General features: G+C 33.7%; 1 protein-coding gene across 3 annotated transcripts in view; it reads right to left on the bottom strand.

The window, feature by feature from the left end:
* LOC114347881 (rootletin) overlaps window positions 1–27,828 on the bottom strand; it is a 370,585-nt gene that overhangs the window by 79,520 nt on the left and 263,237 nt on the right. For all 3 annotated transcript variants that reach the window (XM_050659384.1, XM_050659370.1, XM_050659374.1), the window contains 7 exons: window positions 22,311–22,531; window positions 18,729–18,919; window positions 16,087–16,271; window positions 10,383–10,529; window positions 9,114–9,301; window positions 6,970–7,084; window positions 1,824–2,358 (listed from right to left, as the gene is read on the bottom strand). In XM_050659384.1, the coding sequence (XP_050515341.1) occupies window positions 1,824–2,358; window positions 6,970–7,084; window positions 9,114–9,301; window positions 10,383–10,529; window positions 16,087–16,271; window positions 18,729–18,919; window positions 22,311–22,531 (1,582 nt within the window). The remainder of the gene's footprint in view (window positions 1–1,823; window positions 2,359–6,969; window positions 7,085–9,113; window positions 9,302–10,382; window positions 10,530–16,086; window positions 16,272–18,728; window positions 18,920–22,310; window positions 22,532–27,828) is intronic.

The raw sequence follows: 27,828 nt of genomic DNA, 5'->3' as shown, positions 1-27,828 counted from the left end.
GGAATAGTATTAGAAATGATTAAGTGTGAAGGACAATAAAAGTGAAATTTGCTTGCTTGGTTAAATACTCTTAAAAGACCAATGTGTCTATCAGTCGCAGTTTAAAAATCAAAGACAAAAGAAAGATGAAGCTCTTCAAGAATATGAGGTAGATATTGCCAGGTTAGTACGATATTCTTATCCAAGAGCTCCCGAAGACATGATGGAAAAGTTGGCTGTTCAAATATTTATTGATGGTCTTCGTGATCATGAAATGCAGAAAATACTGCGATTAGCTCGTCACAAGACGCTAGTCGATGTCTTGTCCGCCGCCCTCGAATACGAATCAGCTATGCAGGCCTCTGGCGGGTACAGTAAAGTTAGGATTCTGAAAGAAGAAGAAGATGAAGATAAACTGGACCAGATTGTTAATATGATAAAGGGCATTTTATACAAGAAAACGAAGACCATAAGTTGTTAGAATTGTCGTGATATGGGACACGTACGAAGTGTAAGCATCCCAGATAAGACAAAAATCAAGAAACTCACCAGCAGGAAACTAGTTAGAACGGGTCGGTCTTAGGGGGCAGCTTCGACTGGAACTTTTCCAAAGACCCTCTCATACTAACAGCTTCTTTGCAATGTCGTGAAGATAGAGTATATGTAGATGGAGAAATAAATGGTAAAAGTATTTACACCATTAGCACCATTGTTGGTGGATACCGGAGCGACCAGAACCAGTATACGACCGACAGTTATAAACAGCTGTAAGAAACTTTTACCAACAAGATTGCAACTGTGGACTACCACAGGTGAAAATGCCAACATTCTTGGAGAAATCCAGATACAATTAGAAATGGGAACAGAAAAGTTCGTCCATAGTTGCTGACATCGAAGAGGATCTTATATTAAAAATGAACGAAATGAATTTGCATGGATTTCAACTGGATGTTAAGAATATCGTAATCAAAGTTGGTAACGAGAAGATATTTCTTCATCCACGTGATGACAGCACTGTGCAAGTAGCCATTAAAGAAGATACAGTTGTGCCTGCGGGGAGTGAAACGATACTAGTAGTGCACCCGTGACGCCCGTAATCTGTCAGACGACAACATCTGATAATTCCAACGACAAGTTCTCCCAAATGGTTGCCGTTGCAGGCCAGTCTCTAAATAAGATGGACAAAAGGAGATTAAGGGAATTTCTTCGGCGCTATCGCAACATCTTCGTACGGAAATTAGGAAAAGCGGGAAGAACTACCGTTGTCAATATCATTGACACTGGTAATACTAAGCCAATTCGTCAAACACCTCGAAGATTATCACATGCGAAAAGGGAGGAAGCTAAAAGGATTGTGCAGGAAATCAAGAAAGACCGGGTGATAGAACCTTCTACGAGCCCATGGGTCTCTTCGGTGGTTTTGGTCAAGACGAAAGACAGAACTACGAGGTTCTGTGTGGACTACAGCTTGTTGAACAATGTTACCAAGAAAGATAGATATCTTCTGCCTCGGATCGATGACACGTTGGATACATTGGCTGGAAGTAAATTGTTTTCTACGTTGAACTTTAAGTCTGGATATTGGCCGGTAGAAATGGACCTGGTAGATAAGGAGAAGACAGCGTTCACCACAGGATCTGGATTGTGGTAATTCAACTTTATGCCATTTGGACTCTGTAATGCTCCTGCGACATTTGAGAGGCTTTTGGAAAATATGTTAAGAAGGTTGGAGCACGTTTTCTTGATTAAAGGATAGAAAAAGAAGCATAACAACGTATTATAATAACTATTAGAATAATTAAATATATCTCTCAACATAAAATACTAAGAATATATTTTATTACCTTTTGTCTTCTCCAAACTTGCAATCAAGTTGTCAGCTTCGAGCTTCTGAGCTTCCAACATATCGTGTGCCAGATACAACTTGTGCAATTCTTCTCTTACAGTAAGTAATTCTTCTCTCATTCTACTACACCGATCTTCCTCCCCTCTCAAATTGATTTCCCTTATATCAGCTTCTTGGTTCATTCGGTCTATCTCGGTCTGCATAAACATTTTTTCTTCCTGTAAGCTATCGACTTCCTTCTGCATCTTGTTATTAGCTTTCTGCAGCCGGTCGTAATCCTGCTGAAGTGACTCCACCAAGCCGTTCAGTTCTATCCGGTTTCTGTCGAGCTGATTCTTCTCCGCCTTGACGGCTTCTAGATTCTTGTGTAGCAAGTCCCTGTCTTGGACCACTTGCGAACACTGGGCGTGGCTAGCGTCTAATTGAGCCACCACTTCTTTTAAGCGGTCCTCTAAAGCAGCCACGCTGTTTTCGGAGTTTTCGTATTGCTTGCGAACTAACAAAAGTTGCTCCTTATTTGACTGGAGCTTCACCTGAAAAATTCAATGCATGAAAAGAGAGATTCTGAATTTTTACGATAAAAAATCAACTACATTAATTTGCCACCTACAAAGTATAAAGTGGTCATACATATACAGTGGATGATCAATTATTGAAGTCACCTGATATTCCATAATCAGGGTATAATTCCATAAAACAGGTAGATCCCTCAAAGGGCCACATCTAAATCACAGAATGTTTTCGATTTACATAGATCATCATCAGTGATGACACAGGCAATTCACATGCTGATCCACCAAAAATACATGGGTAAATACCCTTTAAATGTGAACAAAATATGTTACAGTTACATTATTATAAATTAAGAAATCCAAGTGATGGATAAAAATCAGTGGCGTAACAAACTCCATCGGTGCCCCTCCGCAGAGTTGGAAATGGGACCCCTTTAAAAACTTACTAAATGCAACATGGGTAACTAAAACCTATATGTGTTATAGCCCAGTAAATGAACGTAAAATACGGCGATACCGTGTAATTTTCAGTGTCACGACCGACGTGGTCAAGTCAATACTTTTCGAGTTATTTATTAGTGAAAATGTTTACTGTTAAAAAAAACCACGTTTTCAGGCGGTTTTTCGCAAATAACCCAAAAAGTAAGTATTTGAAAAAAAATCTTTTCAAAAATCTAGCTTCTTAGAAAATGAAACAATGAAGTCTATCGACCCAGTAAAAGCAAAGTTGTAGCTCATGAAAAGGTGCTCTTATTCGTCAAATTCTAAATCGAATATTTCAACGTGAAATAACCAAAAAATGAAGCACTTTTCATAGAAAGCTCATTAAAACTTTTTTAGAGTGTGTGAAAAAAATTTTATTTTTATTTTTTATAAAAGTTTCTAGTCTCAAAACTAAGTGAGTTAAGCTGAAAACATAGTTAAACCCATTTTTCGGTAAAAAAAAAGTGAAAATCTCCCCCTATTTAGCACTCCAAATAAAACTAATCATTACCGCTTTACAAATTACTTAACTCTTTTTTATATGACCTGTAAGTTTCACCGGTTCAAAGTGCTTATTTTTGAAAGGGCTTGAACGAGTCAGTAATCACGAGTGTATGCAAATTTTGAACAACCATATCTTAACCACTTTTTGTCTTACAGAAAAACGAAATAAAACCAAAATATTTTTAAAAGCAAAACCTAGATCTTCTTTTTGAGATTTTTTGTACCACTAATACTTTTTAAGTTATTTTGAAAAAAGCACATTTTTCCAAAATAAAAAGACTTTTTTTACTATAAAACCAATTTTTTTCAAAAATAAGAACTTCGAACCTGTCAAACTTACAGATCATATAAACAATACATATAACAAAGTAAATGGTAAAGCGCTAATGATTAATTTTATTTGGGGTGCTAAATAGGGGGAGATTTTCACGATTTTTTTTTCACCAAAAAAAGGGGCCAACTTTATTTTAAGCGTAACTCGCTTAGTTTTGATTCTAGAAACTTTTATAAAAATAAAAATGAAAATAAAGCTTTTTTTAAACATTAAAAAACGTTTTAATGACTTTTCCCCGAAAAGTTTTTCATTTTTTGGTGTTATTTCACGTTGAAGTATTCGATTTCGAATTGGCCGAATAAGAACAATTTTTCATGAGCTACAGCGTTGCTCTCACTGAGTAGATAGACTTCATGAGTATACCATTTTTTTTAATAACCTACATTTTTGCTAAAAATAAATATTTTTACTCGCAAATAACTTGAAAAGTAATTACCTAGATAAAGAAACTCTATAGAACAAAAGTTGCTTATAATTAGCCAATTTATCCATTTCCGGACTTATTTTAAATGTATGTTTTTCAAGACTTTCACCCACCAAGTAAAAAGCAACCAACGGCACAAGTCCAACTTTGAAGTGGAGGGTAAGTAGAACCTAAATCCAAATTGTCAAGCAAATACGTCATGAAGCTGATAATTACACTCCAAAACGGTCATTTACTGGACTATTAGTGTATTCATGCACTGTTTATGACAACTTATATTTCTTATCTTCATTGGTATAGAATAAAATAGAACAAAAATTAATAAATGAGTACATTATTACATAGTACCTATTATTCTATGAGATGAACAACTTTCTTCGTGCACTACTATCAGCGAATATATCTACAATTTTATTAATACAGTATCTATCGAATGGGCAACTTCATTTTCAATACTGCACTACTTAAAAAACGTTTCGTATGTGTGCGTAAAATAATATAACAATGACACATTTTTACATATATTAGACGACAAGATGGGGCCCCTAACATATTGGGGCCTTCCGCAAGCTTCATGCTGCGGGGGCCTCTGTTACGGCTCTGATAAAAATCCATATGGCTATGGCCTTTGGTATCTTAATATGCACGTGGGTTTCTTGTTAGAAGTGTAGTGTGTCTTTACATTACGCACGGTGAGTAGCAACCCCGTACCGTACGTAATGTAAAGAAATACTTGCAAACAAGCAACCCACGTGCCTTGTGGGGAGTCGTAGGATGCCAAAAGCCATATCTATACGGATTTTTATCCATTATTTGGATTTCTTAAAAATAATGTAATATATAATAGCCAAACAGAGAGCAAAGAAAGCAAAAGATTTTAATCAGATTAGATGTATCCGAGATGAAAATAATAAAATACTAATCCACGAAAAGGATGTCAAAAAGAGATGAAGAAAGTGCTTTGACAGCTTATTAAATGAAGAATTTGACAGACAGCCTGTGGAGTCAACGGAGACAGTAGCAGCAATATCACACAGCAATAGGTCACCAAAATAACAAACGAGGAAGTGGCTCAAGCGCTTCAAAAAATAAAGAAAGGAAAAGCGGTAGGACCAGATGATATTCTTGGGGAAGTATGGAGAGCATTGGGAGAGACAGGAACAAGGTGGCTAGCAGGTTTATTTAATAGAATTATGGAAGTTGGACAAATGCCAGACGAATGGAGAAGCAGTATACTACTACCTGTCTACAAAAACAAGGGAGATATACAACAATGTACAAACTACACGGCTATAAAACTGCTTAGCCACACCATGAAAATATGGGAAAGAGTAATTGATAGACGGATACGTGAAGAGACTGAAATATCCGAGAATCAATTTGGCTTTATGCAGGGCAGATCATTATAAGGCAGTTGATGGAAAAATACAGGAGTAAAGAAACAAACGCTCATATGGTATTTATTGATCTTGAGAAAGCATATGATAGAGCTCCTCGAGAGATTCTGTGGTGGGCACTCAATAAGAAAGGAGTTCCTGGTGAATATGTAAAGATTGTGAGGGATATGTATGAGGGAGTAACGACTAGTGTTAGGACAGGTGTGGGAGAGACTGATAAATTTCATGTGAAAGTAGGATTGCACCAAGGCTAGGTGCTTAGTCCTAATTTATTCTCATTAGTTTTGGACGAGATAACAGCGAAACTACAGGGTAACATTACATGGTGCTTAATGTATGCTGATGATGTAGTGTTAGTCGGAAATAGTGAAAGATACTTAGAACAAAAACTGGAACAGTGGAGACAAGCGCTCGAGGAAAAAGGTTTAAAACTTAGTAGGACAAAGACAGAGTATTTGGAATGCTCATTTAAAGATGGAGTTACTACAAATAAAATGGTATCTTTGGATGGTGAACTGATTGTAAAAAGCAATAGTTTTAAGTACCTGGGGTCAGTATTACAGAGTAATGGAGAAATAGATGGAGATACAGGCAGTAGAATTAGGGCTGGATGGATGAAGTGGAAGGAAGCGAGTGGTGTGCTGTGTGACAGGAAAATTCCAATGAAGTTGAAGGGAAAATTCTATAAAACAGCCATAAGGCCGGCTATGATGTACGAAATTGAATGTTGGGCAGTGAAAAAGAAAGAGGAACAACGAATGCATGTGGCGGAAATAAGAATGCTTAGATGGATGAGTGAAGTGACAAAAAAGGATAAAATTAAAAATGAGTATATTAGGGGAAGTCTAGGTGTGGCACCAATTGATGCTAAAATGAGAGAGCATAGGTTGAGATGGTTTTAACGTCGAGACGTTAATCACCCAATACGAAGAATTGCTGAAGTGCAGATTCCTGGAAGGAGTAGGAGAGGAAGACCAAAGAAGACGTGGGGGAAGACGATTAGGCAGGACATGTTGATAAAGGGGATTAATATTGATATGACCCAAGATAGAATTGTGTGGAGAAATGCAATTAGGGAAGCCGACCCCGCATAGGGATAAGGCAAAGAGAATGATGATGATGAATGTAACTAACATATTTTGTTAACATCTAAATAGTTTTTACCCAAGTATTTTTGGTGGCTCAGCATGTGATTTGCCTTATCAGCACTGATGATGTCTATGTATATCGAAATCGTTCTGTGATTTAGATGTGGCTTTTTGAGGGTTTTTAATAAATAAATACCTTTTATAAAAGGTTTTTTTTAATAATTTTTTTGTGATTAATGGTATACCTCCCTACAGGAAAAATTTTTCCTGGTGGATTTTAAAAGAAAAGTACTTTAAGACTTCTAAACTTCAACAGTACTACAGTGCAATATAAAAGTACTTCAACAGTACTTCTACTGTAAAGTGCAGCATGCAAAAGTTAGTGATGAGTGATGAGATTACCTGTAGTTCATGAATGAATGATTGATATTTATGAAGAGCGGCTTGTACAGCTGATATCGTACTCTCAGCAAACGCTGCTGGAGATGTCATACTGCGAGCCGACCTTTTCGGTGATCTATAAATGTTTTATTTTTTACTAATACTTTACTATGGTCTGTTTTTAAACCAGGAGAAGTAATTCAAATTTACCGCGCCGTAAATGCTTGCTTGTAATTGGTCCAACCTCAGACAAGTTTACCCCATTGTTACAAAATTTTGACACTAATGACATTTATGAAATTTCGACACTACTGGCATTTCATAGGTTAATTAAGTTATATTGACGATTTTTTGTTTTTTCTGCATTAATCTTTTAATTTTTAGATTTTTAGTCTACTTTTATATAAAAACAGTTGTTTGTAGAACTCTTAGTGGCGTATTAGTATAATATAATATGTATGGATTACTGTCGAAGCGTCGATATGATCAACAAAAAAAGAAGAAGGATTTTTTGATTTTTTTAGTGACTTTCTTGGGTGTGAATCTGTCTTTTTAGTTTACTCCTCTTGGTTTAAAAACAAACCATAATACTACTGTGATATAATTATATTATTGCGACAGTTCCGCAAGGTATATTCTATATAGAAAAAGTCTCTTGAAGAAAAAGAAGAATTATTAAAAATCTAGAATGTTCCCGAAATGTCTCCTAAGGTTTGGAACGTCAGAAAATGTATATAAACAGGAAGTGGTCTTCTTCTTTGAGTACCGGGCTCAAATTTTAGGCGTGGGTAGCTTACACGACAATTTTCCGATATCGTTCTTGATCTTGCGCGGCATGTAACAATTCATCTGCTGATAAACCAGTCAATTGACGAAGGTTCCTCTTTTTCCTCTTTCCTCTTTTTCAATCGATCTTTCCGTTGAGTATTAACTGCAATATCCAGTATCTGCTACCTCTCATTATATGCCCTAGCCTAGATATTCAAGTTTTCTCTTTTTATCATCTTACTCTTACTCTCTTTAAAACTTCCCTGTTTGAAATGAGCTGAACCAATGCTATTCTGAGCATTCTACCATTGTTTATATAGGGAGATATATAAACAATGATATATGGACAATGACATCTCGAAGGCATTCTAATGACAATAGGTATCTAATAGTGATAATAGACATTCTAATTTGTTCATCATATTAACTTTCATGATCCAGGTTTCAAATCCATATAGTAATACAGGATACACATAACATTTTAGCAACTTGATTCTTAGTTATAAGTTCAGCTGAGAATTGTTCAGAATAGATATCTGAGCTCATATTTAGTTCAGATGAATTCATAAATGCTCCTCTTGCAATTTCTTACGAGTTTTAATTTCTTCATCTGGATTTAGTGTTTCGTTTATCCAACATCCTAGGTATTTAAAATGGTTAAATTTTGTTATCGGTTCATTACTGACAATTAGTTGCATAGAGCCGACATAGTTGCATAGAGCCGACGTCTTGTTCATTAACCACAAAAATAACTTTGTCTTTGTTGTAGGTATGTATGCTAAGTCCGTTATTGGAGCATTTTCTAGTGACTCGATATAAAAGGAATTGAAGATCTTCGATACTTTCAGCCATGATTGCTGTGTCATCTGCATATCTGATGCTAATAGTTTCTCCCCCAATTCGAACTCTACATTGCCCTTCCAAGGCTTCGTTAAATATTATTTCTGAGTAAACGTTCAACAAAGTTGGGGTAACACACAACCCTGTCTGACACCTCTTTGAATGCAATTTTTTTCTGTTTCTTTGCCGTCTACTAGAATAGAAGCTTCTTGATTCAAACAACCTATCATGTTGAACCCTATCAAACGCCTTCTCAAAATCTATAAAACAGACGTAAATTGGTTTCTGCATTTCCCATGATCGTTGAAGTAATGTTAGCATTGAGATCAAAGCTTCCCTTGTTGTCAATCCTTCCTTGAAACCGAATTCTATGTTTCCCATTATTTCTTCATATTTATGCTTAATTATATCAAGAATTGTCTTAAGAAGGTGAAAAGTGTAGTAGAAGAAGTAGTAGGAAGTGGTAGTAATTGAGTTTTTGAATAGTTCTGTCATTCAGGTAGAGTTTGCAATTCAATAAAAGTGATTATAAAGAATACTAACAATATTCTACGTACTTTTGAGGTAGAGGTGTTCCAGCGCTAAGATGGAGGTGTGTAGCTTGTAGCATTTCGATGTCTTTGTTTTCAGCGTCTTGTATCAAAGCATGAGCGATGTCCCTGAGTGCTCCCTGTAGAATATCGATTTCTTCTTGCATCTTAACGACTTGACCACAGCTATGCTCAGCTTCTGTACATCTTTCTTTCTGAAAAACATTTTTCGTTTATTTTAATTATAAGAAATAACATTTTCATGAAGCAGATAAAAAGTGAAACGTAGGTGTCACCAAATACGACAATATTTAGACAATACGACAATATTTTAAGGGCAGCCAAAGTCCAAAAATTGAATTTTTTAAGTTTTTTTGGGTTATGATTGAAAATTATTCTCTGAAATCTTCTCTTTCCAACGGTATTATAACACATTATAGTAGAAAATATCCATGGTTATACAATTATTTGTTTTTTGAACATCTGCACTTAACTTACCGTGTACTGGTCAACGGCGTAACCAGGATGATCCTAACGGCCGGTTTCACAACCAGAGGTTACCCCAATATATTATAATGGGGGAACCTCTGGTTATCTCTTAACCACAAGTTAACTTTACTTTGTGAAACCGGCCGTAAGGGTGTTACAACTACTGGAGGGTCTCTGGGGGTATGGAATACCGCCAATTTAAGCTCAAAGTACATCCGGGTTATAGCCCAGTGTTTATGTTTTTGCGATTTCCCGAATAGGTACTAGGTTTTTTAACTTTTGATGTCAAATATCTCTGGATCCTTAGATGATGACAGGTCCAAATTTTTATAGTAGTTGTATGTATATAGATAATATAAGTTACTGATAAAGTTTTATTGAAAAATGTACAAAACAAGTAAAATAAAAAATAAAATCTAAACATTTTTGGGTTTTTTTTGTAAAAGTATTTTAAAATTTTTTAAAATAAATGTTTTTTTCACTCCAACTTTACAAAAACCTACGCCAAACTAAACAATACATCCAGTTTCAAAATAAAATAAAAATTAGGTATGTAAGTGCTTTGGTTACAGACAGAGATAGGTGACGGGATTTCGGGTGCCCTTAAAGAGAATTGGACCAATAAAGAGAGGTAAAGAAAGTAAGTGCAAGGAACCTGAAAATAGATGAAAACATTGAAGACATAAAAAAACCTATGACCCTAAGAAGGAAACATGTCTACAATTAACATAAAAGAGCAAAAACCGACACTACTATATCATCATCTCTGTTTGATTATTAAATACGTCTATAATTTTAATTACTTACCAACGAATGTAAATCCCTTTCCATTAATTGAATTTTTTCATCTTTCATCACAATTTCATTAGAACGAGTATCCAAATTCAGTTTTAGGGAATCAATTTGGGACTGCATTTCGGCTACTTCCTGTTCCAGTTGGTGCTTTTCTTTACCCTAAATAGATACAAATTGTTAATTATTTTAAAGTAAGAACAAAATAGTACTTAAAAAGACTGGTTCTTAAAGTATAATGTTTTTGTGTCGATGACGATTAAAGTAAACTGTGAACCTAAGCCATATCCATGCCATCTGACGATGCTAGGAATCTATTCCACTAAAGTCTTAGCAGTTTGCCCATCTAAACCTCTATCTTTATGTACCCTGCACCGAGTATAGCGTGACACCAAATAAAAATAGACGGTTTCGTTTTGATTCAATCCGTCTCCTACCATACTCTGACACGTGTTTCTATCACGTTATCAAAGAGGGTTTGTAAGAAGACTGAACCAAATCAAAACTGTCATCGTTAGAGGTCGCTAAAGGCATACGTTGGTAGAATCATCATCATTCTCTTTGCCTTATCCCTATGCGGGGTCGGCTTCCCTAATTACATTTCTCCACACAATTCTATCTTGGGTCATATCAATGTTAATCCCCTTTACCAACATGTCCTGCCTTATCGTCTCCCCCCAGGTCTTCTTTGGTCTTCCTCTCCTACTACTTCCAGGAATCTGCACTTCAGCTATTCTTCGTATTGGGTGATTAACGTCTCGCCGTTGAACATGACCAAACCATCTTAACCTATGCTCTCTCATTTTGGCATCAATTGGTGCCACACCTAGACTTCCCCTAATATACTCATTTCTAATTTTATCCTTCTTTGTCACTCCACTCATCCATCTAAGCATTCTCATTTCCGCCACATGCATTCGTTGTTCCTCTTTCTTTTTCACTGCCCAACATTCAGTTCCGTACATCATAGCCGGTCTTATGGCTGTTTTATAGAATGTTCCCTTCAGTTTCATTGGAATTTTTCTGTCACACAACACACCACTCGCTTCTTTCCACTTCATCCATCCAGCCCTAATTCTACTGCATGCATCTCCATCTATTTCTCCATTACTCTGTAATACCGATCCTAGGTACTTAAAACTATTGCTTTTCACAATCATTTCACCATCCAAAGATACCATTTTATTTGTAGTAGCTCCATCTTTAAAAGAACATTCCAAATACTTTGTTTATGTCCTACTAAGTTTTAAACCTTTTTCCTCCAGAGCTTGTCTCCACTGTTCCAGTTTTTGTTCTAAGTCTCTTTCACTATTTCCTACTAACACGACATCATCAGCATACATTAAGCACCATGGAATGTTACCCTGTAGTTTCGCTGTTATCTTGTCCAAAATTAATGACAATAAATACGGACTAAGCACAGAGCCTTGGTGCAATCCTACTTTCACATGAAATTTATCAGTCTCTCCCACACCTGTCCTAACACTAGTCGTTACTCCCTCATACATATCCCTCACAATCTTTACATATTCACCAGGGACTCCTTTCTTATTGAGTGCCCACCACAGAATCTCTCGAGGAACTCTATCATATGCTTTCTCAAGATCAATGAATACCATATGAGCGTTTGTTTCTTTACTCCTGTATTTTTCCATCAACTGCCTTATAATGAAAATTGCATCTGTTGTTGATCTACCCTGCATAAAGCCAAATTGATTCTCGGATATTTTGGTCTCTTCACGTATCCGTCTATCAATTACTCTTTCTTATATTTTCATGGTGTGGCTAAGCAGTTTTATAGCCCTGTAGTTTGTCATTGTTGTATACATATCTCCCTTGTTTTTGTAAACAGGTACCAGTATACTGCTTCTCCATTCGTCTGGCATTTGTCCAACTTCCATAATTCTATTAAATAGACCTGATAGCCACCTTGTTCCTGTCTCTCCCAATGCTCTCCATACTTCCCCAGGAATATCATCTGGTCCTACCGCTTTTTCTTCTTGAGCCACTTCCTCGTTGGTTATTTTGGTGACATTTGCTGCTACTGTCTCCGTTGACTCTACAGGCTGTCTGCCAAATTCTTCATTTAATAAGCTGTCAAAGTACTTTCTCCATCTCTTTTTGACATCCCTTTCATGAACTAGTATTTTATTATTTTCATCTCGGATACATCTAATCTGATTAAAATTTTTTGCTTTCTTTGCTCTCTGTTTGGCTATTTTATACAGGGTGTAACAAAAATACAGGTCATAAATTTAATCACATATTCTGGGACCAAAAATAGTTCGATTGAACCTAACTTACCTTAGTACAAATGTGCACATAAAAAAAGTTACAGCCCTTTGAAGTTACAAAATGAAAATCGATTTTTTCCAATATATCGAAAACTGTTAGAGATCTTTTATTGAAAATAGACATGTGGCATTCCTATGGTAGTAGTATCTTAAGAAAAAATTATAGTGAAATTTGGACACCCCATAAAAATTTTATGGGGGTTTTGTTCCTTTAACCCCCCCAAACTTTTGTGTACGTTCCAATTTAATTATTATTGTAGTACCATTAGTTAAACACAATATTTCAAAAACTTTTTTGCCTCTCAGTACTTTTTCGAAAAGTCAGTTTTTATCGAGATATTTTGAATATTTGTCAAATCCACTACATATTTGTATATGGCTAAGTACGATTATGGAGACTTGGTAATAATATGAAAATTTATTTATGATTTACATTTTTAGGTATATTTTGAACCATATTAAAAAAGAAGTAATATCTCGATAAAAAGTGCCTTCTCAAAAAAATACAAAGAGGCAAATAAGTTTTAAAAACACTGTGTTTAACTAATGGTATCGCACTAAAAGTTTAATTGGAACATACACAAACATTTGGGGGGTTTAAAAGAACAAAACCCCCATAAAATTTTTATGTAAACATATTAAAAAAGAAGACGCAACTCGATAAAAACTGCCTTATCGAAAAAATACTAAGAGGCAAAAAAGTTTTAGAAATATTGAATTTAACTAATGGTACCACAATAATAATTTAATTGGAACGTACACAAAAGTTTGGGGGGGTTTAAGGGAACAAAACCCCATAAAATTTTTATGGGGTGCACAAATTTCACTATAATTCTTTTTTAAGATGTTCCTGCCATAAGAATGCCACATGTCCATTTTCAACAAAAAATCTCTAATAGTTTTCGATATATTCGAAAAAATCGATTTTTATTTTGTAACTTCAAAGGGCTGTAACTTTTTTTATGTGCATATTTGTACCAAGGTAAATTAGGTTCATTCGAACTATTTTTGGTCTCAGAATATGTGATTTAATTTATGACCTGTATTTTCGTTACACCCTGTATATCTTCGTTTCGCCTTCCCTGGTATCAAGTTGATCGTATAGGTTTGAATACGCTTCTGATTTGGCTTTTGCTACTGCTACTTTCGCTTCCTTTTTCGCCACCATATAGTTTTGAAGATATGTGTCGGATCTGGTTTCTTGTCACTTTTTATATAATTTTCTCTTCTCTTTTATTTTTCCTTGTACTTCGTTTGGCCACCACCAAGTCTCTTTATCCTCAAACTTTTTTCCTGACGTTTTCCCAAGTATCTCAATAGCAGTCTCTCTAATACTACATTTTTCTCCAAATTGTATTAGGGCTTCCTTTCATGTTCCAACATATTTTTCTCCTGAATAGACCTTCTTTCTCATCTTTCAGCAGCCACCACTTGATTTTTTGTGGTCCTCTCCGATATTTTTGTTTAGTTTCGCTTTTTACTTCGATGTCCAGAACAAGCAGCTTATGTTGTTGGCTTACTGTCTCACTAACTATTACCTTGCAGTCCTTGCATTCACGTATGTCTTCTTTCCTTATCATGAAGTAGTCTATTTGGGATTGATGTTGTCCACTTTTGTAGGTAATAAGTTGAGTTTCTCTCTTTTTAAAGAATGTGTTAACAATCGCCATATCCAATGCTGTTGCTAATTCAAGCATGTCATCTCCAGCTTCATTTCTAGTTCCAAAGCCTAATCCCCCATGCATTGTTTCATATCCTGTCTTGGTTTGCCCCACATGTGCATTGAAATCACCTCCTATTATAACTTTCTCCTCTGCTGGAATATCACTCAGTACGTCTCCTAATTGATCATAGAAAGCTCTTCTTTCATTCTCACCCAGACCTGTTTGGGGAGCATACACACACACAACATTCAATACCTCTTTATCAATTACAAATTTCACTGACATCATTCTATCACTCATTCTTACAACTTCTACTACGTTATCTTTCATTTCACTATCAGCAATTATACCAACTCCATTTCTAGTGTTACTACTCCCTACATACCACAATTTATATCCTTCACCTAGTTCTTTCGCCCTTTGTCCTTTCCACCTAGTTTCTTGAATACAAGCAATTTGAACTCTTCTTCGTTTGAGCGCATCCACTAACTCCAGACTCTTACCTGTAAGACTATCAAGATTCCACGACCCTATCCTGATTTTTCTAACCTGCAATGGTATTCCTCCTGAGATAGTCCTCACCCGGTTGGTGAGGATACGTTGGTAGAATATTTAAATATATTTAAAAACCAATCGGTACATTTTGATTCAGTTCGGTCTTCTTGCAAAGCCTCTTTGATAACGGGCAAACCTAGAAACACGTGTCAAAGAATGGTAAAAGTCTCGAATTGAATCAAAACCAAACCGTCTATTTTTATTTTTATATAATGTACATATTTCGCCTAAGGTTCTTCTTCCATTTTCGAACATCTTCAAAAATCTAACTGCCTGGGATATTGCAGTACAATTTGGTTCGATAAAATGAGTAATGGCTCCTGCTTTAGCAAGATCATCGATCATTTCATTATCAGCAATTTTTTATGACCTGGCACACTTAACACAGTCACCTTCTTGTGATTTAACAGTTGCAAGATACAGTTAAAAGACTGTGTATACCTCCAAGCTGTTAAAGTTGTAGATTTCAGTCTTTAGTACAGCTTAGGCTTGATGCACACTTGCGTGTTTTCAAGTTGCGTGCACGCTGCGAGCAAAGCTGCTTGTTTTCAAGCCAAGTTTCCCATTTGAGCGGTTTCTAGCGGTCAATACACGCCAGAAATAAACAGAACAGCCCTGTATCTACGTTGAAATCAATCGCGCAGTCAACGTGTACTAAATGATTGCCCAGCACAGACAGCCAAACCGCCTGGATGTCGAGTCTAGAACTTTCCTAAATAACATTGTTATGTATTGTGACGAGTTACCGACCACAAATAACAGATTCCGTCTCGACAGCGTGTCACGTAAGGAGACATCTGAAAGAATGACTCACCGTACAAGTGAGGAAATGACTTCTCGTGAATATTCGACAGTCAAGGCCGCGGATTAACTAGTGATGGGCGGTTCCGTTTTTCTGGAACGTTCAAGAAAATGTCTGGTATTTTGTATAAATATATAAGGAACTAATTTTGTAAATAGGGTTAGTCTGTAAAATAAATTAGTATGTAACCTGTACAAATAAATTCGTATAAACGAAACGAGAGTATTATTTTAACCGTAAGCACGTTACAGTATTTAAGCAGATCACGATGTTATTTTTGGTTAGTTTTAAAAGAAATTCCGAATTGTAAAGTTGTTAAATAAATAGTTTATATAAATCCGAACCGTGAGTTTTATTTAATTAACTAATAAAATGCTACAATATGTAAGTAACAAAATACTTACTCCAAATATATTTTCTGTAAACAAATTCGTATCCATTCGGCTACAAGCCATCACCATTTCTTTGCCCATTCCGGAAATGTCAAATCTAATCTTGCTAAGATCTCGTTCTGTATTGGTGTGTATTTCGTTGTACAGTCTTTTGATTCCTACGACGTCTCTCCAGAGATTAAGCAGTCGATTGTGTTCTAAAAATATGGTTTATTATTCTATTTGACTAGGTATTAGAAGAACAATTCTATAGAACGTTTCACGTTAAGAATAGACCATTGCGGAAATAGGCCCATGTATTTCTTATGGACGATAAAAGCGCACCGATGCCACATCGTACTGATTAGAATGAATCGTATATCGGTAGTCGAGAGCGACCCGTGCCCGAGAGGTTTAGCAACACTGATCTCCATAAGAGTAACTTTCTATCTTAACGTGAAACAAAGTATAGGAAGGAGAAATGAAGCTATCAAAGATAAAATTGAATATTGTTTAATAATGAGTATTATTACGTATACAAAAGAATAAGTATGAGTGAAATACGAAAATGGGGAGAAAATCTAGCCATACTCCAATCAGGCCATATGTGGTATTATAAAGGAGAGGAAAAATCCCCAATGGAGGGTATAGTTATCTTTATACACAAAATAATAACTAACATCATAATCGATAAATCAAATCTCAAGCAGAATATCTCAAGATATATTTTAATTAATATAGGTTTAGACCCCAACAATGCCAAGGAAGTACAAACATTTTACGAAGACATAATATTCGCAACCAATTCAGACAAGATAAAGACCTACGATATATCGCAGATCATTCCTGTTCATTTTTTGAATTTTTAGACTAGTCTAAGAGCTAGTGAACCCTCCGACTAACGGTGGTCCTGTAAGGCTAGAAATTTTTCTAGTGATAATTCATAGCACATCAAGGCTAAAAACCATGACATGGCAGGCCTCAGCGGTGCACGTGTATCTACCAGGTGAATCGAAAAGTGCAAATTTAGGGGGTAAAATAAACTTTCTCCTGTAAGGTTTAAATTTAAGTATGTGTTTGAGTAAGTCATTTAGAAGAAATGTGTACAATGACAGGCGATTTTGAACAGCATAAGACCTTGCCAGGCGAGGGGAAAGATTAGGGGTTTTTCCTAAAATTATTCTTTTTGCATCGAACAAATTTTTTTTAGGTTTTTTGAATCATTCCAAACAGAAAAGGTCTTTAGTGATTTTTCTCGTAAGTTAATAGTTTTTGTTATATAAGCGATTGAAAATTTTGAAAATTGCGAAATCGGCCATTTTTAACCCTAAATCGGACATTTATCTAAAAATTTCAAAGTTGCCAAGGTAGGTAGATATTCTTTAAACATTGATTGATGAAATCCAAAAGAGTTTTTTGCAATACAATATAGGAAACGCCTTTGTTTTTTAATTGCTAATCAAGCGGGCGCGACACTGTAGTATAAGTGAGGACGTTTGAGTTGGCATAAATTCATTATCTGGAGAATGGGCAAATTTCAAGAGAAATCCTCAGACAGGTCGATTTTTATTTTTAAATTAGGACTTTTTGGCATATATATAATACTAGTGACTTCATCCATCTGAGCGTGATGACGTAATCGATGATTTTTTTAAATGAGAGTAGGGGTTGTGTGATAGCTCATTTGAAAGGTTATTTAATTCTCTATTCACTAATATAAACATTAACATAATTATTTATAGAGGGTGTACAAAAAAATTTTTTTTATTAAATTAACTTTGATTAAATTTGACAAATAAAAGAAACATTTTTTTGTACACCCTGTATAAATAATTATGTTAATGTTTATATTACTGAATAGAGAATTAAATAACCTTTCAAATTAGCTATCACACAACCCCTACTCTTATTTAAAAAAATCATCGATTACGTCATCACGCCCAGATGGATGACGTCACTAGTATTATATATATGCCAAAATATCCTAATTTAAAAATAAAAATCGACCTGTCTGAGGATTTCTCTTGAAATTTGCTCATTCTCGAGATAATGAATTTATGCAAACTCAAAAGTCCTCACTTATACTACAGTGACGCGCCTGCTTGATTAGCAATTAAAAAAAACAAAGGGGTTTTCGATATTTTATTGCAAATAACTCTTTGGAATTTCATCAATCAATGTTTAAAGAATATCTACTTACCTTGGCAACATTGAAATTTTTAGATAAATGTCCGATTTAGGGTTAAAAATGGCCGATTTCGCAATTTTCAAAATTTTCAATCGCTTATATAACAAAAACTATTAACTTAAGAGAAAAATCACTAAAGACGTTTTCTGTTTGGAATGATCCAAAAAACCTAAAAAAAATTTGTTCGACGCAAAAAGAATAATTTTAGGAAACACCATTTTTTTTTTTTGAAAATTGGCTTTGGCAGAGCAAATTAGCCAGACTTTTACCATTTAGAAACACCTTTTCACCCACTCCTATATTGTTCTTTTGGATTTTCTGTTTTTAACCTTCCCATGACGCAAGGCGAGATGATCCACCCCGGATTTTCACTCAGGAAATCGTTCCAAAGAAAGGATTTTTGAGCACGGTTGAACAAATAGTGAGAAAGCCAGATACTCGATTGACAAAGAGACTACTGGAATAGAGATGAGAGCAGTAATATTACCTGTGCTGTAATAATCGTTGAATGCTTGTTCTTCGTCCTTCCATTCGTCTTCTTTGACCAGCATTTCCTCGCGAAGGTTTTCCCAATCGTTGGTAAGTTTCTGTAGGTCTGCTGTCAAGGCTTCGTTGGTGCTGTGAGATTCTTCCAGTTGTTCCCTTAACGATGTATTGAGCTGCATCAAACGGTCTGCTCTAAAAAATATATATAGTCCCGTCGGGTTAGACGAATAACAGGCCTAACCTTGCATTAGGAGCTGCCCCAAATTTTATTTTTTTAATCTTTAGGGGGGTCAATAGTAGTGTAAATTTAAAATCTCGACTGAATTCCGCCATTGCGTTAGCCGCCATCTTGATTTTAAACGAGAACCGTTTTTGCTCAATTTCAGTTTCTATATTTTTTGTCGAAAAGTTGAAAATGGCGGAGATATTGAGCAAAAACGGTTCTCGTTTAAAATCAAGATGGCGGCTAACGCAACGGTCAAATTCAGTCGAGATTTTAAATTTATACTACTATTGACCCCCCTAAAGATTAGAAAAATAAAATTTGGGGCAGCTCCTAATGCAAGGTCAAATGGTATCCCGACTGGGCTAATAAAACATTTTATTATATTGTTTCATCTCCTACGGTAAAAAATCTTATTGTTTTGTGTATTGATTTAGATCAGCGGTTCCCAACCTTTTTTAGCTTGAGGCACACTAACTTAAAAACTTGTTCAGCCACGGCACACTTGGATAAATAATCTCTATAATAAGTGTAATCATATAGTATAATCATAATAAAAATTGTTATGTGATTTGTTTACTATATCATATCACTTTCTTTAAAAATATAATTTAAAACAATTCATTGAGTTAATGCTGTGCTCATTATGGAAACTAATTAGGAAAATTAAGAAAACAAAATTTTGACGCACCGGTGGTTTCCAGTAATATCTGCGGATTCGTTCGCTTGAAGCGCAAAAAAATCAGCTGTTTTGAGTTTATTATTTACTTGGATTTCAACATCCTTAGCATGTCCTCGATACGCCTTTAAATCGTATTATTAGATAATGGTATTTTTAACTCTTTTTTACACTCTTCAGCAAACATAATTTTAACCAAATATTGAATGGGTTGCATATGTGAGTCCATATTAAATATAGTAATGAAACACAGACTTACTCACAATCATTTAATTATACTTTGACGACCGGTTTCGATCTCTACAATATACAGATCATCTTCAGGTCGGCGTTACAAGTAGTTAAATGCTACAATAAGAGAAAACTTGTGTTAGACCAGTGTCTGATTGAAGAGATGTTAATAGAAAGCCAAATTTAAAAAATTTTTATAAAATTTTTTGACATAAAGGTTTGCAACTGTTGACATTTCAGAATATTGGTATATACAAAGTCAAACCTATGAGTAAAAATGCTCATAGTCATGTATGTGCAAATGGGTGCATACAGTTTGAATTTGTTGAAATTAAAATTTTTAACCATTAAAAAACAAAATAAACATAAACTGACTTAAATATGCTTCCAAATTCAAAGTAGTAATAATAAAAGAGATAGTAATATTGTTCTAATCTACTTACATGCCGTTACAAGGATTGCGTTGCAACTTAGTTGTTGTCATATTAGTACGTCCAAATTATGCTAATTGGTTTGTTGGGATAGTGATAGGGTAAACAGACATGTTACGTAGGTTAAAACACAGTAAGATTTCGAATTTGTGCTTTTAAACCCTATGTGTTATGTGTTAATTTATTTATTTAGTTAAAAACTATTCTCAAGTAAGTGCCTACACCCTTCCATTAATATTTCGTTTCTTTCTTTTTCTTTGTACATATCCCATTATACAATAGCTCAAACAAAATAATCTTTAATTTTATCAATTTCTTACCTTTTTCAATTTTTCAATTTAAAGTTTCTTAACCGATGTTTTGATATTAATATTTTTTCATTTTTTCATTTAACTAACTAGCTTTCCTTTAATTTCTATACACTTCATAGTTTCACAGTGTATGGCACTTACTACTTCATAATATTATGATATTATTATACTTATGACATCCCTCAGTTAACTTACTGAGAACAACATATCTTAAATTAGATTAATTTATGACAACATTTTCCTATTTGTCATTTCCTATGCTTTGACCTCTGCCCGCATCGTATAACATCTACGAGCTAAGACCATCACATTTGTACAAGAGCCTAGAATAACATTTCATACTTTGCTACAATTAATACGCAACTCCTGGAGCATTGTCTTTCTCCATTCTAACAAAACATCACCCGTTTCACATACGCATCTTCCTTCAGGATCCATTCCAAATTCGAAATCTTACTGTGTTTTAACCTACGTAACATGTCTGTTTACCCTATCACTATCCCAACAAACCAATTAGCATAATTTGGACGTACTAATATGACAACAACTAAGTTGCAACGCAATCCTTGTAACGGCATGTAAGTAGATTAGAACAATATTACTATCTCTTTTATTATTACTACTTTGAATTTGGAAGCATATTTAAGTCAGTTTATGTTTATTTTGTTTTTTAATGGTTAAAAATTTTAATTTCAACAAATTCAAACTGTATGCACCCATTTGCACATACATGACTATGAGCATTTTTACTCATAGGTTTGACTTTGTATATACCAATATTCTGAAATGTCAACAGTTGCAAACCTTTATGTCAAAAAATTTTATAAAAATTTTTTAAATTTGGCTTTCTATTAACATCTCTTCAATCAGACACTGGTCTAACACAAGTTTTCTCTTATTGTAGCATTTAACTACTTGTAACGCCGACCTGAAGATGATCTGTATATTGTAGAGATCGAAACCGGTCGTCAAAGTATAATTAAATGATTGTGAGTAAGTCTGTGTTTCATTACTATATATAATTTTAACCATTTCACAGCATGCTGGCAATATAGTCGTCTCGGCAGTTGTATGGGATTTCATATTTTTTGCAATCAACTCTTCAACGTAACTTACTTCTTGTGCTTTATCTGACACAGATGAAAGTTTTTTTAAAGTGGAAGCCTGAGTAGACTGATTTGACAAGAGCCTTTTAAAATGTTCAATAGTATTTTTCAGCCGCAAATTAAGGCTTTGTGAGTAGGTGTCTTTTTAACTTACTCGGCACCATGGCTTTTTTGGACAGCTGTTTGCCACATATCAAGCATCGAGGTTTAGGCTGTTCACCACCAGATGACGTGAAACCGAACGATAAATAGTTTTAATTGTACTGACGAACAATTCCCTTTACATAATCACTATTGGCTATCGCCACAAGCGGTAATATGTTGAACTAACGCACGTCTGCATACAATACTGCTCCTACCACATTCTGTTGGTCGAGTGTTGAACTATTTAAACAGCAGACAAGCTCGCGCAGAACAGAAGTGTTATCACAGCGAATTAAAAAAGTAAATACTATTAAAAAGACGGTAAAATTTCGCGGCACACCTACAGGGAATTCCGCGGCACACTGGTTGGGAACCTCTGATTTAGATCATAATTGTCAAATGTCTTCTATATCATGGTTACAATCACCATTATTTTTATGTTACTTAAAATGGCTTACCTCCTGCGTTCTTCCGAGAGCCTTTGTAAAGCAGTATCTAGATCACTTATCCTTTCTTCTCGGATTTCTCTGAGGTGCTGTTGAGCCTGTTCGACAGCCGAACTTGGTGTGTGCGTTGAAATCGGATAGATTGGAGTTAGTGAAGAAGGTTGCTCAGGATATATCGGATTTTGATCCATTTGTGATTCCAAATCGGCACAACGTTTCTTGTATTGCAAAACCTAAATCATAAATGTAATACATTATACATTAATGAAATACGGAACTAAAATGTATAGTACTTAATTACTGAAATTCTCAGAATCCCTCTGTGACAACTGTACATTTGGCGTTTAATGTAAAGAGTTAGTAAATCGCAATTGATATTTCAATTAACAGGCCCTTGAAATGTCAAGTAATAAGCGGGAAAAACTAAGGTAAACGTACCTATTATCGGCACCTTTATAGGGGAGTGCAATTAGAACGAAAAGATACAATGTTTCAGAAAAAATCAAACAAGGTTATATTTTTCTAAAACTTTTTTTGTTAGTTTATAAATATGTTAAAGTAAAAAGTTCTACTCACAAATTTCGCCGCTAATTGTTTATTAATTGTTTAAACAATAACAATTGTTTTGTATAAATAATGTTAAGAATATGGGTGAATTCAACATTTTATTTTGATAAAAAATGTTTTTATTTTAGTTTTGATTATGCTGAACCCGAATCTGACATTACAATTTGCAAATTCAAAATGGCGGATTCAAAATGGCGGATTTTTTCCTAAAAATCCTTTACATATATGTGGATATATATGTGTTTGTTTACATATATGTGGATATTTTTGAGAGGTTGCTGAACCTGAATCAAATTTTGATAATTTAAATTATAAAATGGCAGATCCAAAATGGCGGATAACTTAAAAAATAGTTGTAAAATCATAATTTCTTTACAAAATGTATTTATTTCTACATATATTTATTTCTGAGAGCTTTGATAAACCTAACTTAAATGTTAACATTATAAACTATAAAATGGCGGATCCAAAATGCGGATTTTCTAAAAAGAACATAAAAAATAACATTTTTCTAAAACATTTATTGTCTTTATTTTTAACAGGTTGTTGAATCTGAATTAAAGATTAAAAATTTAAATTTCAAAATGGCGGATCCAAAATGGCGGATATTTAAATGAAAAACAAGTAGAATCCAATCAAAAAAATATGGAATTTCATTCTTAAAAAAAAGATAAACAAATAATTTTCACAATAATATTAAAAATTAAAATGTATTAGAAAGAAAGAACAAATTATTCAAAATCTATCTCTTCAATATCACCTTCAACTACGCTGACATCTTCGCTTTCTTCAATTTCTTGTTCATTTAAAACGGGACAATTCAAACAGTCTTGTCCGAAACAATGAGAATAATATTGATAAAATATAATATTTTATATTTGCATATTAAGTGTTAGACCATGCACAGCTATTTATGACGAATAACTTTCTTCATAAAATTAATAATAAAACAGTTATCTTAAATAATAAGTGAAAATTTAATGCTGTTGGGTATAATTAATTTGAAACAATATTTAAAAAAAAACAAATTTTCGATTAGAAGAATATAATTAGGTATTGGAACATAGTTTTTAATTCCAAACAACTTTTCTTTATAAAAATTTTCGATATTGTGAAATATAAAGGTACTTTACTCTTGAGTGAAATTCATATTTTTTAAAATACCTCGTAGAAAATTAACAAAATTTGATACTTGATGGTTGCATCTTATGTTATATACGATGCAGAGTATTTTATAAAGAATAACTTTTTTTCGTAAAACTGATATTAAAAAAGTTATCAATAGGTTCCAAGTTACGCAGACATACTGTATAAGAGCTAAAAAAATTTTTTTTGTTGAACATTTATTATTGCTGAAGCTTATTATTAAATGTATTTTAGGTAAGTTTTACAGAAAAAAGTTTTGATCCCTCTGTATATACATTTTTCCAGCTGGTAATTTTCGGTTTTTGTATTACATTTTTGTTATCTTTCGTAGTTTTCTCAAAAAGAAATTATTTATTTGATTCTTAAACTAAAATAATTCAGTGCTTTTTAAAGATTTCATCCTAAGCTTTAAAAAGATATTAAAAAAATTGTATTAGATTTATTCAAGCTTGAGTAATACCGTCTTAAAGTGGTGGGAATTCTGTAAAACTACGAAGTTTTCAAAAATTACATTTTTGGAGACATCGTATTATTTGAATTAAATTTTTGAGATTTTTTTTGAATGAAACATCGTTTAGTAAGATGATTGAGAGGTAAGTTGTGCAAATTTGAGAGTTTTATAAGTAAAATTGTATTAGTTACACATTTTTAAATCATTTTTAAACAAAATTCATGTAAGGCTCACTTTCCGCCCACACCGTACTTATGTCCATACATTTTATTTCTCTTCTCTTTATTACAACCATAAGATAGCTTATTTGATCTTCTTTCAGGTCCAATTTGTAAAATTTCTTTTGATCCATTAGTTAAAGAATTACATTAAAAAAACTCAACCGTGCACTTCTTCCAACGCTAGTTTACAGTGCGCCAATGTGTGTGAGAAGTGTGACTTTAGCGTTATAAATAAAAAATTACAGAAGCTAGAGATTTAATTTTAGAAAAATCTTTATATAGGTTTTTTTTGTAAAATTTTCTGAATTTTTCAATGGTCCAGTCAGTTTTTTTCTAAAAATTACATTTTCGGAGTTATTTAAAAAAACATCTAACTTCGCTGTTCATTTGTTTAATAAAAAATGAAGCACCCACTTCTCGAGTAGAACTTTTTGGTATGTTGTTTATTAAACATTTCTTAATAAAATTACAAAAAGTTTTATCTTGTTTGATTTTTTCCGAAGTGAAAATCTAAATGCACTCCCCTATTAGCACGTTAAGCACAATGGAGCTTCATTTTAATTAGGTTAGTAACCAAATTAGCTGAATAAAGTGTATTCAGATTATTGTTTTGGCTAATCAAATCTATCATTTACACACAGAATACTTACTTTATCCTAAAACAAACTCATAATATTTAAAAAATTAATAAAATGAAAAGTGTCGTAAGTCCTCATTATCGGCATTCTAAATTAAATGCATGCTCTAATTTTCGACATATCAAGGATCCTTTTTTCGGCATGAATTAGATACAAAAAATTTGAATAATTATTGTATAAGATACTTACCTAAATATTTACTTAGATACTATTGAAGTAAATAAATTATTGTATGTAAATACATTAAACTTAAAATTCAAATAAAATAATGTATTTCTCAAAGCTAAATATAAAATCTTAATGTTTCGGTAAAAACTTAATTACTAAACACACTTTATTTTAGTAGTCATTGACACAAGCATTTCCTTTTCATTTTCCTCTTCTTGCGTGGAAAACGGGCCTTCGTGACATTCTTCAATTTAGTTTTTGTCTTGCGATTAGAAATTCTTTTATTAAAAGTTTGTGCAACTTTTTTTTCTTTTCGTTTTCCAATTTTTTTGGATGCGCTTTTCTTTCCGTTACATTTTTAGCTGTTCTTCTTGTTTTTTCTTTTCTTCTATTTTCTTGTAATATTGTTGCCACTGAGATTGTTTGCATTTTCTAAAAAAAGTCCTTATTTCAATAAATCATTGAAACTGCCTATCCAACAACTGCGTTTTTGTTGCAGGAAATCCACAGGCTGCAATCCGAAATAGTCATGCTACCAGTAGGTTTTCTTCTTCTTCTGTTAGTGTGATCTCTGGTCCAGATTTCTTCTCTAAAGAAGTTCTACCCTTTACTTTATCCTGTAGAGTCGATCTACGTACCTTATACAATTTGCCAGCTGTTTTAAATGGCATTCCTGACTGAATAGTTACAACATTTTTGTTTATATCTTCTGAAGAATATTGAATTCTCTTTTTCTTTTACATTATTAATTTCTTAATTTTAGTCTAAAACAAAGAATTTCCAATTATCGGCACGTATACGCATGTATTATCGGCAGTGTTATACTAGGTCAAATTATGGCTATTTCTAGTATAGATATGGGATGCCGAAAATTGGTACAGAGAATCATCATTTTTTATTGCATATAATGACCAAACATTTGTCATAGTAAGTTAAAAGATGACGCTAAAATCAACCTATATAGAATAGGTATAATGAATATAACCAATTATCGGCACTCCAGCCAATGATTGGATCATCTGTTAATATTTACGTAGGTACCTATTATCGGCACCTTCAAAATACTGCAAAAAGCTATAGAAAAACAGTTTTTTTCCAACAAATAATCAAAATCAACTATTTCTCAACACATAAAGCTTAATAAAACGGTTATTCGAAATTTTAATCAGGAATTATAGCATTCTATAGCTTACCTGTTTCTTAACACATACAATAAGAAACACTTCCCATGATAGTGCGGCCAATATGTGAAACAATTGCACATTTAATGATACAAGCATATAATTTGGACCACATATACTACACATATAAAGGTTCAAATTTAGATATGAGGCCATCTCAGATTTTGCCTTTTACAAAAATGGCGGGCATTCAAAATGGCGGGCATTCAAAATGGCGGCTATACATGTGTGTTTAATAGTACCATAACTTTTGAATGAAAAGTCAGATTTCAACCAAATTTGGTATATAGGTTCTTTTTTATTTACAAGATGGATGTGGTGAACCAGAAGAATCAGTTTACCAGAAGTTGTGATTTTACTGGTTGTTTATGTAAAAATATGCTTTTTTTTTTAATTTTTTCCCTCTGTATATATTAATTTTTCAAAAAGGTAATACCGCAATTGAAAAGAGCGTAAAAATATTTTCTAGGAAATATTTTGAACATTTTAGTTATGTTAATTACCATTTAATAAATGCATAACGTATCTTCACATGTACCTATGTGTGGCAGATTCGTGCAAATATTATAAGAATTATTGTACATTTAATCGTAGAAGCATATAATTTAGACCAAATATACTACACACATCAAGGTTCAAATTTAGATATAAGGCCATCTCAGATTTTACCTTTTACAAAAATGGAGAGCATTCAAAATGGCGACTATACATATGTGACTAATAGCACGATCACTTTTTAATGAAAAGTCCGATTTCAACCAAATTTGGTATATAGGTTCCTCTTTTGATGTGTAAGACCAAAGTCTTGAACCGGAAGAATCGATATACCAGAAGTTGTGTTTTTCCTGATTTTTATGTAAAAACATGTTGCTTTTTTACCAATTCTTTCACCCTGCGTATATATTAATTTTTCAAAAAGTCAATACCGGCGTTGAAAAGAGCATAAAAATATTTTTTAGAAAATATTTTGAACTCTTTATTTATGTTAATTACCAATTAATAAATACATAACGTATCTTCACATGTACCTATGAACCTATGTGCGGCAGATTCGTGCAAATAATATAAGAATTATTGTGCATTTAATGGTAAAAGCATATAATTTGGACCACACACACTACACATACAAAAATTCAAATTTAGATATGAGGCCATCTC

This window comes from Diabrotica virgifera, chromosome 1 (assembly GCF_917563875.1).
Source record: "Diabrotica virgifera virgifera chromosome 1, PGI_DIABVI_V3a".
In the NCBI taxonomy this organism is placed as follows: Eukaryota; Metazoa; Arthropoda; class Insecta; order Coleoptera; family Chrysomelidae; genus Diabrotica; species Diabrotica virgifera.
The sequence above is the reverse complement of the archived record's forward strand: the minus strand, read 5'-3'. Positions and strand labels throughout refer to the sequence as shown.